The sequence below is a fragment of the Martes martes genome, assembly GCF_963455335.1.
Source record: "Martes martes genome assembly, chromosome: 7".
In the NCBI taxonomy this organism is placed as follows: Eukaryota; Metazoa; Chordata; class Mammalia; order Carnivora; family Mustelidae; genus Martes; species Martes martes.
The window spans coordinates 29,556,018-29,571,880 of NC_137894.1; the positions used below are offsets into that span (position 1 = coordinate 29,556,018).

The 15,863-nt window shown below is 40.7% G+C and overlaps 1 protein-coding gene across 7 annotated transcripts in view; it reads left to right on the top strand.

Moving 5' to 3' along the window:
* HMG20A (high mobility group 20A) overlaps positions 1 to 15,863 on the top strand; it is a 76,794-nt gene that overhangs the window by 50,430 nt on the left and 10,501 nt on the right. For all 7 annotated transcript variants that reach the window (XM_080807975.1, XM_080807973.1, XM_080807974.1 and 4 more), the window contains 4 exons: positions 4,010 to 4,157; positions 6,647 to 6,859; positions 10,021 to 10,153; positions 11,178 to 11,209. In XM_080807975.1, coding sequence (XP_080664101.1) covers positions 4,010 to 4,157; positions 6,647 to 6,859; positions 10,021 to 10,153; positions 11,178 to 11,209 — 526 coding nt within the window. The remainder of the gene's footprint in view (positions 1 to 4,009; positions 4,158 to 6,646; positions 6,860 to 10,020; positions 10,154 to 11,177; positions 11,210 to 15,863) is intronic.

Consider the following 15,863-nt stretch of genomic DNA (forward strand, 5'->3'; position numbering starts at 1 on the left):
ATCTCTGTTCCGCTTGAATTTTTATCTTTTCTACTTAGAAGTTATTGGCCATGGAAGAAATATATTCACTGATAGATTGAGGTGCTAGTTAATCTCTACGACAAATTATTTTAGGACTCTATAGAGCTCTTTAAAAATAGACTACACTTTGTAATTCTGTTTCCTTCCCTCACATTTACTTCTTCCCTCATTAATATCTGCCTTCTGACCTTACTATTCAGATAAAACTGCTCTTTTAGACTTTTCTAAAAGCTGCCTAGTTGCTAAATCCAATTTATTCAAGAAAAATTTTCTGAGTGTCTCCTATGTGCCAGACACTGTTCTAGGCACTGGATACTAAGCAATAACCAAAGCAGATAAAAATACCAGCCCTGTAGAGCTTAAATACTACTAGGGACATCAGGCAATAAACAGGATAAATAAGTAAAATACATACTGTGTTCTTAAGAACTATGGATTAACAAATAAAGCACGGGAGAGGGATAGGAAGGCTTTGGGGTGGTTTTAGCTAAGATGGCCCCAGGAAGTCTTTAAAAGTGGATTGAATAAAGACCTGAAAGAAGTAAGGTAGCCAGCATGCAGTTCTCTGGGGAAGATTATTCAAGGCAGAGGGAGGAGTAAGTGCAAAACTCCCTGAGTTAGGAGTATTTCTACCTATTAGAAATAGCCAGGAGGCCAGTGTGGCTGGAGCAGAGTACCCCAGAGGAAGGGTATCCGAGGGCTCCATCAGCACTTTCTGAGTCAGAAAGTCTGAGGGCCAGAGGTTTTACACTCTAGTAAGTTCCCAGGCGATGTCAGTGCTGCTGGTGTGAGGCCCATACTTAGAGTAGCAGCGGTCTAGATCATGTAGGTTCTTATAGGTCAGAGTAAGCACTTTAACTGGCACTCCAAGTGAGGTGGGAAAGCATTGGATGATTTTGAGTAGAATGATATGATCCAGCTTACTTTTTAATGAGATCCCTGTGGCTGTTAAACTGAAAATAGAGTGACGGGAACAGGGGCTGAAGCAAGGAGATGAGTTAAGCTCCTGAAATAATTCAAGTGAGAGATGATGACTTAAAGAGCATCACTAGTGACTTTGACAAGTCTTTTTGGTGGAGTAGTAGGGGCGAAGCGTCAGTGGAGAGAGTTGCAGTGATCATGGGAATGGGGCTTGGTGACAAATATAGAATTCTACATATAATTTAAAGATAAACCCGGTAAGATTTGCCCGAAAAATCAGATGAAATGTGAAAGGAGAGAAAAAAGCAGTCAAAGACAACTCTAAGCTCTTGGCCTAAGTGACCAAAGGAATGGAATTGCCATTAACTTACATGGAGGAAACTGAGCAAGAGCTCAGTTTTGGAGATTTTCAACATTTATTTATTTATTTTGAGAGAGAGAAAGAGCACAAATCAGGGGAGCGGCAGAGGGAAAGACTCTCAAACACACACCCCACTGAGCACCAAGCCCGACACAGGGCTGGAGATATGACCTGAGCCAAAATCAAGAGTCAGACACTTAAACAACTGAACCACCCAGGTGCCCCAGTTTTGGAGATTTTAAATTTGAGATGCTTGTTAGTTATCTGGGTAGAGATGTCAAATAGACCACTTGATATAGGGCTTTGAGGTTAGGGGAGTCTAGACCAGAAAAAGAAACATGGGAATCATCGGCATATACCTCATATTTAAAACCAGGAGACTGGTTGAGATCACCAAAGAAATGAGCACTATGTAGACAGAAAAGAGAAGAGATGTAATGCCTGAGCATTAGCATTTAGAAGCCAGGTAGAAGAGGAAGAGTCAACAAAGAAGACTAAAGGGAGTAGCTAAAAAGGTAGCAGAAAAACTAGAGAAGTGCATGGTCCTGGAAACCAAGTAAAAATATTTCAAGAAGTGGGAAGTGTCAGAAACTTCTGGAAGATCAGATAAGATGAAGGCTGAGAAATGACACTGAATTTAGCACAGATGGCATTGGTGACCTTGGCAAGAGTTGTAAGCACAAATCTCCTTGGGGTTAGGTTTAAGAGAATGAAAGGGGGCGCCTGGGTGGCATAGTCGTAAAGTGTCTGCCTTTGGCTCAGGTCATGATCCCAGAGTTCTGGGATGGAGCCCCACATTGGGCTCTCTGCTCGGTAGGAAGCCTGTTTCTTCCTCTCCCACTCCCCCTGCTTGTGTTCCCTCTCTCACTGTGTCTCTCTCTGTCAAATAAATAAAATCTTTTAAAAAAGAGAGAGAGAGAATGAAAGAAGAGAACTGGAGTCAATACATGTGAACAATTCCTTTCAGGGCACCAATCTTCCTCAGTTACCACGGGGTTGCATGCAGAAATGCACTTAATACCACCTAACCTACCAAACACGGTAGCTCAGCCCAGCCTACTTTAACCATGCTCCGAAGTAGCCACAGTTGGGTGAGATCATCTAACGCAAAGCTGATTGTATAATAAAGCGTTGACCATCTCATAATTTGTTGACTGTTGTACTAAAGTGAAAAAAGAGTGGTTGTATGGGTACAGAAGGGTATCAGTTATTTATCCTGTTGATCGCAGGGCTGATGGGGAGCTGAGGCTCCGTGCTGCTGGGTAGCATCGTGAGAGAGTGTCACACCGCATATCTAAGCCTAGGAAAAGATTAAATTCAAAAGTCCAGGTGTGGTGTCTACTGATTATATTTCACTTTCACAACATCCTAAACTTGAAAAATCATAAATCAAACCGTCTTAAATTGGGGACTGCCTGTGTAAATAATTCTATAAAGGAAAGGAGAAAAATGAGGTGGGATCAAGAGAGTACTTTTTGTTTCACTTTGTTTTGTTTTGAGATAAGAGTCAAAATGCCACATTTGTAGGCTGATTAGGCTGATCCCAATAGACTGGGAAGAATTGGTAATGCCAGAAAGGGCAGAATCGTTAAAAACCTACCTTTGAGTAGGCTAGACACTGGGGTACACGGCACAAATGGAAGGATTGTTGGCTTTAACTAAGAGTGTGCCAGTTCATTCATAGGAACAAAAGAACCTTTTTTTTTCTTCAGTCTTTATCCAACTTGCCATCTCTAAGGCATTTGGTGCGTGTGACCACTCCCCTCTGGTTCCTGTTCATTTCAGTCAGGGTTCATAGGATTGGTATGCTTTTCCAAACCTCTTTCTCATATTTTACTGAAATAAGAGTGTGCAAGAATTAGTAACTAAAATGTCGATGGCACCATTGAAACAAGAATGACAGTGAGAGAACAAGTTGCCGAAGACATCACAAATGATTGAAATATCTGGAAAACACAGCTACCAATATCAAACTGGGTGTCTGATGGCACCTCTTTTCAGAGAACGTGATTGGCATTGAGTTCATAGATTCTCTTAGCCATTTTTTTTTGAGATTTTATTCATTTATTTGACAGAGAGAGAGAGAGAGACCATAAATAGGCAGAGTAGCAGGCAGAGAGGAGAAGCAGGCTCCCTACTAAGCAGAGATCCCACTGTGGGGCTCGATCCCAGAACCCTGGGACCATGACCTGAGCTGAAGGCAGAGGCTTAACCCTCTGAGCCACCCAGGCGCCCCTCTTAGCCGTTTTCATAGGACCTCAAAGACCTCAAAAATGTTGGAAACTCCTGCTTAAAATCATCTATTATATTTTCTAGAAAGGGTCAGAAAAGTATAATTTCTTTCACTTCAGGCCAGTCTGTAGCTGCTTTCATTCATTTCTCAGCCCACTATAATCTGGTTTTTATTACCATAATTCCACTAAAACTATAGTCCCTAAAATTGCTAGCAACCTTCAGGTCTTCAAATTTAGCAGATACTTTTTAGCCTATCTTCTTTGACATCTATTTCAGTTAAGCACTGAAACTATTTTTTAAATGCTCTGTAACTGTGCTGGAGACATTGTTTATAGTTACACAAATGAAGTGGGGGAATTAAAGCTGGCTTCCGCTTCTGCTGGCAGGGAAATTTGTCTTGAACCTTGGTAAATAGGAATTTTTGATACCGTTGATAACTGAACCATTGCATATCTGCCTGTTATTCTTAAGGTTAACCCACCCAGAGGTTCCATACAGTAGCGGAGCCACGTCATCCACCAACAATCCAGAATTTGTGGAGGATCTCTCCCAGGGTCAGCTGCTTCAGAATGAGGCTTCAAATACAACAGAAGGCACTGAACAGAGGCATGAAGATGAGGTAAGCTGTGGCATTGCTTCCTGTTACCAGTCTCTGAAGTTTCGGAAGGAGCACTCGGCTAGGGAATTGATCGGAGTGTTCATCCTCTGGCCTTCTTACGTTCTGCAGAATTTTCTTCATAGAACCGTGCTGGTGGTTTCATATAAAACTGTATTCATGGTTTTAATGACATGGAGACAAGTAGACTTTTTCCCCCTACTTAATAAATTTACACCTACATCATATTACACGCTCAACAAATGCTTGTTGAATGAATGAATGATTTAAGTAAGTGACACATGAGAAGTCCCCATGCCCTTGTTCACGGCCACACATTGCACACCAAGCCCTGCAGTGTGGAGTTAAATGTACTGAAAAGGATTCACACCACTTACCAGGCTGTTCACCTTCCCCTAGAGGGCGTCTGTCCAAACTCACGAGGTTCAAAGGTCGGGGAGGGGAGCATCAGGCTTTCAGCCTTCCTCACAAATGATTGATTACATCGTCCATGTTTTAAAGCATCTTTTTTTAGCCATAAAAGAGTAGCACCCCATTAATTTTGTCTTTTTTCTTATTCTAAGATTTTATTTTTTTTTTATTTATTTGTCAGGCAGAGATCACAAGTAGGCAGAGAGGCAGGCATAGAGAGAGAGAGAGGGAAGCAGGCTCCCCGCTGAGCAGAGAGCCCGATGTGGGGCTCGATCCCAGGACCCTGAGATCATGACCTGAGCCGAAGGCAGAGGCTTTAACCCACTGAGCCACCCAGGCGCCCCTGTCTTTTTTCTTATTCTAAATAAGCTTTTTTTCATGTTGGCATCCTTTAAGATTATAATGAATGCTTGAAGCTTTTTTTTTTTTTTTTTAAGATTTTATTTATTTATTTGACAGACAGATCACAAGTAGGCAGAGAGGCAGGCAGAGAGAGAAGGGAGGAAGCAGGAAGCAGGCTCCCTGCTGAGCAGAGAGCCCGATGCGGGGCTCGATCCCAGGACGCTGGGATCATGACCTGAGCTGAAGGCAGCGGCTTTAACCCACTGAGCCACCCAGGCGCCCCATGCTTGAAGCTTCTTAAACGTCTTAGAAATCCTTGGAGCGCCAGGGTGGCTCAGTCGGTTAAGCGGCTGCTTTCAGCTCCCAGGATCAAGCCCCGCATAGGGCTTCCTGCTCAGTGGAGAGCCTGTTTCTCCCTCTCCCTCTGCCTTCCTTTCTGCCTACCTGTGCTCTCTCTCTCTCTCTGTCAAATAAATAAAATCTTAAAAAAAAAGTCTTAAAATCCTTAGTAGCTTTAATGTTACTAAGTTTATAAGGCAAAAACAGGGGAAAAAGTTGATACCAGGGGCACTTGGGTGGCTCAGTGGGTTAAGCCTCTGCCTTCAGCTCAGGTCATGATCCTTAGGGTCCTGGGATCGAGCCCCACATCGGGCTCTCTGCTCAGCGGGGAGCCTGCTTCCCCCTCTCTCTCTGCCTGCCTCTCTGCCTACTTGTGATCTCTCTCTGTCAAATAAATAAATAAAATCGTTAAAAAAAAAAAAAAAGCTGATACCAGATACACCACTTGCCCAATGGTGAATTATTGCACCATTTTATATATATTTTGAGGAATACGGTCCTATAATTAATATTTAGATATTTTTGTCCCAATTTGCTTATCTTTCTCTCATCTGAAATAAGAATTCTTGGATCCATAAAACTATTAACTGATAGGCTGTGTGTATTTGTAAAATTATGAAGCAGAAATGTGATGTAGTTTGCATCTCATTAAAAGGCCTGTGGTAAAACATCAGTGGGACCTCAGACCTTTCTTTAAACCATTTGAGGTAACTTCATCTTTTGGTTTAATTAATAACATATAAAGACCTCTGACCTTATGAAATAAACATCTTGAGGAGCAGGTCATCAAAGCAAAAGAACTAAGTGTTCATGTTGGATATATTGACGAAATTTTTCTAAGGCTTAGCTATTAATTTAAAAATCTATATGTTATCTGCTATGGGATATGAACTGGTCTTTGAATGAAATCAGTGAAAAACATCCTTCACGAATGATTTTTAATCCCTGTACTACAACGTGTCTCTTTGTCTGCCCAGTGCTTGTGACATCTTGTTCTGATCTACTGTGACAGCATCTGTTTCTCTGGCACAGTGCTATGTATGTGCTACATTTCTCATTTAGAAGAGTCTCCTGTTAGGAGTCCGGACTTGTTAAGTGCATATGAAGGCCGAAGCTTCTGTGATCATGGTACCCCTCATTCTCATCAGTTAGGATTAGCCCTTATAGTAACAGTTCGTAGTGTGGTACATAAAAGAGTGTGCAAGTGAACTATCTGGAATTCCTTCATGAAGACTGCATGGCAGTCATTTGTGCCTATGACAAATCTGGAGAGCTTTGAATATCCAGTCCCTTAATAGTAGGAAAATGCAACTCGTGTCCTGTTTTGTTCGTTTGTTTTACTGTTGTATTACTTGGGCAGTTTTGTAATTTGGTTTTTGGTTTTTTATTTTGTCTTATAGCAAAGAAGTAAACGAGGAGGTTGGTCCAAAGGAAGAAAGAGGAAGAAACCTCTTCGAGACAGCAATGCACCCAAATCCCCCCTTACAGGCTATGTTCGGTTCATGAACGAGCGTCGAGAACAGCTTCGTGCAAAGAGACCAGAAGTCCCATTTCCAGAAATCACAAGAATGTTAGGCAATGAATGGAGTAAACTGCCTCCTGAGGAAAAACAGGCAATTATTCCTATTCCTGATCCTTTGCTTGGTTTTGATTTTACCTTGAAGACCGCTTCTTTCAGAAAAGCAAAGTGGTTGGATGGTTGTTTCTTCAGTTTTGTCACAGAGTCAAGGAGAACAGAATAGCACGATTCACCATAGCTCTCTTCTCTAGCACAGTGGTTTTTACATGGTTTCAGGGTCTGCTGCAGGGGTACAAGCTGGAGGGACTCTAGGAGCTCCACCCCCCGGCCCCCTGCTAACCAAAAGCAGCTCCGCTTTTATATGATTTATGTGCTGAGAATTCATATAAGAACTGTGTAAAAAGTGATTCAATATTACAGAATTAAGAGATCTATCAATGTAATTTATTCCACTGAATTAAATATAAAGTTGGGACACCTGGGTTGCTCAGTTGTTAAGCGTTTGCCTTTGGCTCAGGTCATGATCCCAGGGTCCTGGGATCGAGCCCTACATTTGGCTCCCTGCTAGGCAGGAAGCCTGCTTCTCCCTCTCCCACTCCCCTCTGCTTGTGTTCCTTCTCTTGCTGTTCCTTTCTCTGTCAAATAAATAAATAAAATCTTAAAAAAAAAAAGTCATGAGTTAAATGAGAAAGAAGGTCATTTGATAAAATTCTGCTGTTCACATAAGATTCTTGTTTAAATTCTTTTAACTAGAGTCCTGGCAGATTTAGCCTACTATGAGAAATAAACCAAGAACTATTTCAATTCTTTCTTTTCTAAGACAGAAACTAACACTATTGCCAGACTGAAACAAATCCATTTGTTAGAAAGTTCAGAGGAATTAAGGACAAGATAGCCACAAATTGGTTGAAATGCCACAAAAGTGGAGCGATTGTAATGATTGTGGGGGTGGCTTGGGGTTAAAAGTTCCCAGCATTTGTAGCACCTACCAGATAGCTATATTTCTTTTATGTCTCATACTCTTTAAAAAGGATTCCAAACAGACTAAAACCAAATTGAAAAATACTCTCGGGAATTAACTGAAATCAGAACATTTCAAGGAGATTATATTAAGTTGCAACTTGAAGCTCTTTGTGGTAGCAAGGAAGTAGAAAGCAATGCATATCATCCCTTGTTTCAGCTGTAATGCATAAAGGGATCCTCAGCTGTACATAGCTGATTACTCTTTTCTTTTTAATTTCTTAATTTCAAAATTAGTACATGTTCATTATTTAAATTTTTTTTAGATGTTACAGAAGTACATAAAGAAAAAAGCAAAAGTAACAGTAGTCCTTTCCAGAGATAACCGCCATTAGGTAGGTAGGACAAGGGTTTTTTGTTTTTAACTTTTTATCTTGAAAAAAATTCAATATGCAGAGTTACAAACACAGAATATGGTACAAAGAACACCCAAATATCCTTTTACCCACATTCATCTGTAGTTAACACGCTGTACCCCATTTCTTCATTTATATGTGCACTCACACCCTCCTGGGCAAGCTTCATGTGTACGTGCACTCATCCTCACACGTGTGCACTCTCTTTCACTCACTGGCATGTGCCTGTATGCTCATGCTTTTTTCCACTGACACGTACATGCTTACACCTGCATGCTCTTGCACTCAGACATACACACACACACACACACACACTTTTTGAAATCATATGAGGGTAAATTATATACTTCATGGCCGTGTATCCCTAAATATTTTAATGTGTGTTTCCCCAAAATAGGCATATTCTCTTACACAACTATAGTTTCATTATCAACTTTACGATTTTACTTTAACACAATAATAATTAGGAGTCAGATCTCTGGATTCCTTTCATCTGGAATGTTCTACAGCCTTTCTTTGTCTTTTATGACAGTGATATTTTTTAAGAATGCAATCCCTCCCTCTTCCTCCGCCTCATTTTTGTTTACTTCTAACCGAACATTCCTCATTTTTTACTTGTCTAATGTTTCCTTATGATTCAGTTGAGATTATGCATTCTTAGAATATTGCATAGGAGGTGCTGTATCCTTCTCCGGGGATCACGTGTGCAGGCACAGTGTCCTTTTATTCCTCATTGGTAATGTTGATTTTGCTCACTTGATAAAGTTTTTTATTCGCCCTTATAATTAATAAGCCATCTGTGGTGAGACATTTTAAGAACGTGCAAATAGTCTGTTCCATATCAGATTTCCCCCTAGATTTAGCATCCATTAATGACTTTTGCTGGATGTAATCTTTACCATGAGGGTTGCAGAACGATAATTTTCCAACTCCAACACTCCCCCTGTATTTACCAGTTGGTGCTTGGCATTCTAACCTAGGTAGGCGCCCTTTTCCTCCCCGCCCTGCCCACATTTATGTATTTGTTACTTATTTATTGTTGGTATATTTCTTTTTTTCCCATTGGCTTATAATTTTATTACTCTACTTCAGTGTTTGAGTACTTAAGTTTTCCCAGATTTAGCCATTTGGGTATCCCCTCCATCTGGCTCTTGTGTAAGACAAGGTTTTTTAACATATCTGTCTCTAGTTTGTGTCCATTTAAAGGCACTGTTTTTATATTTTATTTCTTAAACCTAATTGATGAATGAAAAGGACAAGGCACTAAACAAAATTATCCTAGTAGATCAATGACTTTGTTTAAATAATTAATAACACAAAGTGTGTAGATATAGGCTCTCTCATAATAGTCCATTTTAGGTCCATAGGATGAGGTCATTCCTTTTTATGTTCTTTGTGTCCCCCAGTTTTAGTACTCCACTCTTCTGGCTCTTAAAAGGCCGTTTGATGTATGAGATCATTCTCCGAATGGGTTGGGGATAGAGAAACAAAGTAATATTCCATCCTTTCTCCTGGGAAGACTAAGTGTGCCTATATGGCCTTCAGTCCTCTTAAGGACTCTAGTGGCCATGTGTAGATTAGAGGAATAACTGTAATATCTTCTTGTGAATATTTTATGAGAATGATCTCAATAGAACTTGTCTTCATTAAGTTAGAAAAGGCAATAAATAGTCTAAAGAATCACAATCACCTATTTCTTTTATAATTGAGAGATTGTATTTTATTCTACCCATATGATTTCTTTATTCTCCTTAAACCTTATCCCTTATATACTTTCTTTCCACGTTCCAGTTGTCCTCTGTTGTCTTCAAGGAGTTCACTGATAGTTTACCCATATAAGATCTATTTCTTGAAAATAATTGCACATTTCTTTTCCTAGCGCTACCTTGATGAAGCAGACAGAGATAAGGAGCGTTACATGAAGGAACTGGAGCAGTATCAGAAGACTGAGGCCTACAAGGTCTTCAGTAGGAAAACCCAGGACCGTCAGAAAGGCAAATCTCATAGGCAAGGTACCAGAACCAGAAGGAAGTGTTTTTGTAGTTTGTTGTGCCCAATAGAGTGTCACAAAGCCTGCTGTTAGAGTGATAAATGTAAAAGACAGGTTTCCATCATTTCTCTATTCTGCATTCACTTACAAACAGCACCTTGGAATTTTATTAAAATCACATTGCTCTCATTTAAAAATTTCAGTTGGATTTCCATAGCCGGTATCAAACAATATGACTGGTGTTCCATGACCCTTTTTGGTTGCCTGTGCATTTTTTCTAATTCCCGGTTTAGGCATTTCTGTGCCTTTAAACACATCTGTTGGGGCGCCTGGGTGGCTCAGTGGGTTAAAGCCTCTGCCTTCAGCTCAGGTCATGATGTCACGGTCCTGGGATCGAGCCCCGCATCGGACTCTCTGCTCAGCAGGGAGCCTGCTCCCCCCCCTCCACCACGCCTGCCTGCTTGTGATCTCTCTCTCTGTCAAATAAATAAATAAAATCTTAAAAAAAAAACAAAAAAAAAAACACATCTGTCTACTAAACTCCATACCTGCCATTCTTCAACACTTCTAAGCCTTCATGCACCGTTTCTCCCAGCCCACAGTGACCATCTTCTCATTCATCCATTCATGTTTTCCTGTCCTCGAACAGTACTTAGTGAGCACTGCTGGGATGCATCAGGCTTTCACCTAGGCATTAAAGATGCTACAGTGAACAAGATAGACAAGACCCCAGTCTTCACTGATCCTTTGTCCTCTGTTAAATTTGCTCATCACACCCTTCAAATATTGCTTTAAGCTCCCTTTCTTCAGGAGACATTGCCAAAGAAGCCCCACCCACAGCTAGTCTGTTGTGCAGACAGCCTTGGCTTGCATCTCCTGTCCACTCTCCCACTCTGTTCTCTTCAGAGGTAGGAACTGTGTCTGCTGTTCTCTTGTGTCTGACTGTAACTAACTGTGGTGTGGCACAGTTCATTTCCTTGGGTTTTGTTATTGTTTTGTTTTGTTCTTCATCTTAACAATGTTCTCTTATTCTTTCATATTTTTAGATGCGGCCCGGCAGGCAACTCATGATCATGAGGTAATTCCCTTTCTGTCTACCTATCATGTATCTGTTTAGAATAATATTACTGTTTCTCATGCTATTGGACTTTTTTTTTTTAATGAATAACCGTATATTTCCTATCCCATAATTTGGATGGGGTGAGTTGCTTTTGCTCAAAGATTCTTATTGTATGGCGGACACTTACCATGAGTCTGTCCTTGAACTACTGTCCCTAACTCTAGTCCTTTCTTGTGGTCCAAGAATTTTATTGCCTTGACACGCTAAAGACGGCTGGAATTCGGAGCAAGGTATAGAAATAAGGACCAGCTGAAAGCCATAACTTGATCATAGTTCATCATCCTCAGATACCTCACTCTGACTCTCAGAAACTTGTGGTTTAGGGAATCCAACATTCAGTTAAAATGAACTATTCAACTGCAGTGTCAGCAGAGCACAAGTGACAGTATCTTGGTTTCTACCTCACTGGCATTTACTTATTTACTGGCCTTTTCCCCTCCATTTGGTTTAGCCTATCACCCATAGGATTTAGGCATGTGTGTCTTGACTATGCGGCAAAGAGAGCTTTAAATATATATGTAGCCCAGGGGGGCACCTGGGTGGCTCAGTGGGTTAAGCCTCTGCCTTCGGCTCGGGTAGTGATCTCGGGGTCCTGGGATCGAGCCCCACATCGGGCTCTCTGCTCTGCGGGGAGCCTGCTTCCTCCTCTCTCTCTCTGCCTGCCTCTCTGCCTACTCATGATCTCTGTCTATCAAGTGAATAAATAATTAAAAAAATAAATAAATAAATAAATATATATGTAGCCCAAGGTTCACATGTGGTTGTAAGAAAATAAACTTTTTTGGTATCCACACTTTAAAATGCTCAGTGACTTTCTGTCACTTTCCAAATCCCATTCAGCTCAGCGGTCTGAGTCTTCTGTAATTAAGTCCCAACTTCCTTTCCAAACACCTTAACTCTCACATTTCCCGTGTATATCTATGTACTTAAAAACCTGTACTGCTTGGGCGCCTGGGTGGCTCAGATGGTTATCCGTCTGCCTTCTCAGGTCATCATCTCCAGGTCCAGGGATTGAGCCCCATGTCCAGCTTCTAGCTCAGCAGGGAGTCTGCTTCCTGCCTCTCCCTCTCCCTCTGCTTGTGCGCTCTCTCTCTCTCTCTCTCTCAAATGAATGAATAAAATCTTTTTTAAAAAGAAAATAAAAACCCTTCCTGCTCATTCTCTTCCACATGCCCCATCCACTTCTGCCTCGTTCCTGCATTCCTATTCTTTCTTTCACAAAAATACTTTTCTCTCTCACTCATTTTTTCCACTACCCTCCCCCATTATCCTGTTCTGCCTCACTGACTTCTAGCCATCCATCAAGCCCTGTTTCAAGTTCCATTTCCTCCTTCAAGCTTTTCCTGTGTCCTCCAGCTTCCTTTAACCCTCGCAGCTCTCTGTGTTTTCCATACATACTTAGCTGATGTAGCTAAGGTGTTGAGGTTATTCAAGTCCTTCTGTTATTCACACTCTTGGGTTGTAATCTTCTGGAAAGAAGTATGATCTAGTTTCCATCTTGTACTGCCCCATACCACCTAGCATGACGCACTTGCATTGGGAAGTGTTCCATAAATATTTATTTTTACACAAAACCCATTTGTTGAAATACCAGTGGAAATTTACAGAAAAGAATTTTCTTATGTACTCTTGTGAGCATTTCGTTTTAAGAAATAATTTCTTCAAAATAATAACTAATTTATCTTTGACCTCTAGTTCTCATACATACTTAAGCGTTGGTGACCTTGAAAACAGAGAGAAAACTTTTAGGTTCACAAGTTAAGTAGATTTATTACAATCCATGAATTAGAAAATAAGAAGCAAATAAAAGCCTTTTATTCTTCAAATAAATCCTATGTAAATGTAGATATATGACCTGCGCTCTAATTAGGGTGAAATATTACGATTTTTTTTTACTTAAGAAACTGTATATATACTTTATATATATAAAATCCTAACTGAATAGTGTTGCAAGCTTTCCATATTGCCAGATACTTGTATAATTACTTATTTCTCCTTTTATTTGTCTGTGCTCACCTACCAATATCATGAGATTTCCATACTTCTTTTTTCCCTTATTATGTATCCTTTATAACTTCTCTGTCCTTAATGGTTACAAAAGAGAACTTGGACAATAATCTAAAACATTAGATCTCACACTTTCTAGTCAACAACTAACTCCTCTCATCACTGTGAATTTTGTTGGCCTAATTGTATGTGGCATTGTGTCTTTAGTAAGGCCGATAGTTTTAGTCAGGAAAGATTTGGTAGATTTACTCAGTCACAGAAGCTGCTGCTGATGATTTGAGAAATGAAGCTTTTTATTAAATGAGGCTTTTTATTTATTAAATGAAGCTTCTTATTTTTATTTACATGATTTCACCTGGTATGAATTTCTGTGATTTATGAAAAGGAATCAGTCTCCATGTGATTTCCCTGTCTTAGGATCAGACACATGTTAAAGGAAAACAAGGAGAGAGTAGACGAAGTAGTTCCTCAAATGTGTATACAGTAGGCTGTGTAAATCTGTCGGTTGCTCTCCCCACACCAGGTTAAAGTCTCTTAACAAGGTTATTGACCCAATTAATGTCTCTCACTTTATCAGTTTTCATTTTTCGTTGATTACAGTCTTTCCTAAACTAGGCAGTTTCAAAACAATTGCAGTAAAAAAAGAACTGGTTGGAGTTTTTAAATGTAGTTACACAGTGATTTCCTTACATATACTTTCTTAGCATAATGGTTCAGAAAAGTAAGAAAGCACCACGAGTGAAAAGCAGCCACAGGGAAGCCCATGGAAAGGAGAAACTGAATCAGACCTCAAAGATGCCCCAGGTTTTGTGGGGGACACCTGGAGGTGGGTGAAATGGCTTGAGCAGAGTTATGAGTAAGTTAATAAAAGAGCTAGTATCTCACAAAATACCTGAAACATCATAGATTCTAAGTACGTGCTTATTTCCCTTTATTTATCCTATTACGAGTAAAATGACAAGTGTAGTAGAATAGTGTTCCAGCTCACTTCAGAAATACTAAGAACGTCAGAAATTCTCTGAACTAACCACCCCACCCCACCCGCCCCCCATTTTATGGGTAAGAAGAGTGATTTGCCCAAGACAGGAAAGAATTTTCACAGAATCACTTAATGAATTAGAGGCACAGGTATGAGAGAAATGCAGGCCTCAGTATCTCAGTCTAGCATTCTTGGCCACACCTGCCACACTATGTGGCACACACTGGTGTTGCAAGTGAAAATGGGCCTGGTTGCTGGGGATGTCACCAAATTTGTTGCCAGTTAAAACAAATTCTATCATTTGTATACAGAAAAGAAACCTGTCACATTCCTAACTAGAACTTGGATTCCGAAGACATTGTTACAACAGCAGGTGCTGGCAAGTGCGTGCCAGAGGTGCAGAAACGCTGACCTGAGAGCCACTGGAGTGTTGCGCGCAGCAGTGGGGCAGTCCGCCTAGTACACAGGATTGAGAGTGTTCCCTAAAGTAAAGGGCACTTGAGAGAAGCGTGTCACATTCTATGAAATTCTGGCCCTGAACCTAGATCACAGCAAAATAGGTTCTGTTCAGAAGAGCCTCTGTTCTCTTACCCTCCACTCCATGTATAGAATGAAAAACCAAAGTGAAGAGCGTTTTTGCTCCTCTCAGATCAAAAGGCAGCCCTCCAGATACAGGAGTCAACTAGCGTTACTCTCAAGAAACATCCCGCGTGAGGACCAAGATAGAAACAATAATTCTGTTTCTCCTTTAATTTATGAGAAATGACAAAATGACACTCAGCCTGAACAAATTAGACCCTTTCGATGAAGAGGTAATGAAATCCTTATGATTTTAATCCCTTGAGCGATCCTTGGAATAGCTTAAGTGTATCCGAGCCCCCAGGAGGATCCTCTCCATTCCGAGTAATGTACTCAGTAATGGGAGAGTGCTGATGGTTTTTATTACCACTCTTCCGTTAAGTAGAATTTCTGTTGCCTTTCAGAGACTGAACCGTTTCGTTTAATTGCTTTCGTGTTTCTTATTTTGCACTCTAAGAATTTGTACCAAGGGGCAGTGTGTTAATACACCTACGAGGTACTGTGCTCTGCGCTTATGCAGTTAGCTTGGTTTGGGCCACTCTGGTGAAGAGGAGAAGAGAATTACCAATCCAATGAGAGTCAGGGGACTTGGAGAGGGCTCTTGGTACCACGGTAATGGGAGCCAAGCATCCCACCCTACCCTTCTCAGCGGCGGATATTCAGACCTGTGGCTAGGGCACTGATCTCATATGAGCCTGTGCGGTTAAGTAGGAGACTGAAAAAGGTAGGATGATAAAGTCTAAGACTAGACAAGGTCATTTGTGGACTTCTGTTACACTTTGTTTGTGTTGGAATTGTATGTCATAAGTGTTCTGTTTTCCGGTAGCAACCCAGCAACAGGGTTAAAGCGTTCGTAAGCCTGCAGAGTCGAGAGAAAGCCACCGTGAAATATGTCTAGGATCCCTTCTGGCACCAGCTTCCCTTGCCCATACTTTAGTTCTGTTTCAAACCACTAGGAACTAGCCCCAGGTAGAGCTTTACATGTCGAAATGGGGGCTTTCACTGATAATTTTATTGTTTATTTTTAAATTGTTTAAATTATTTTTA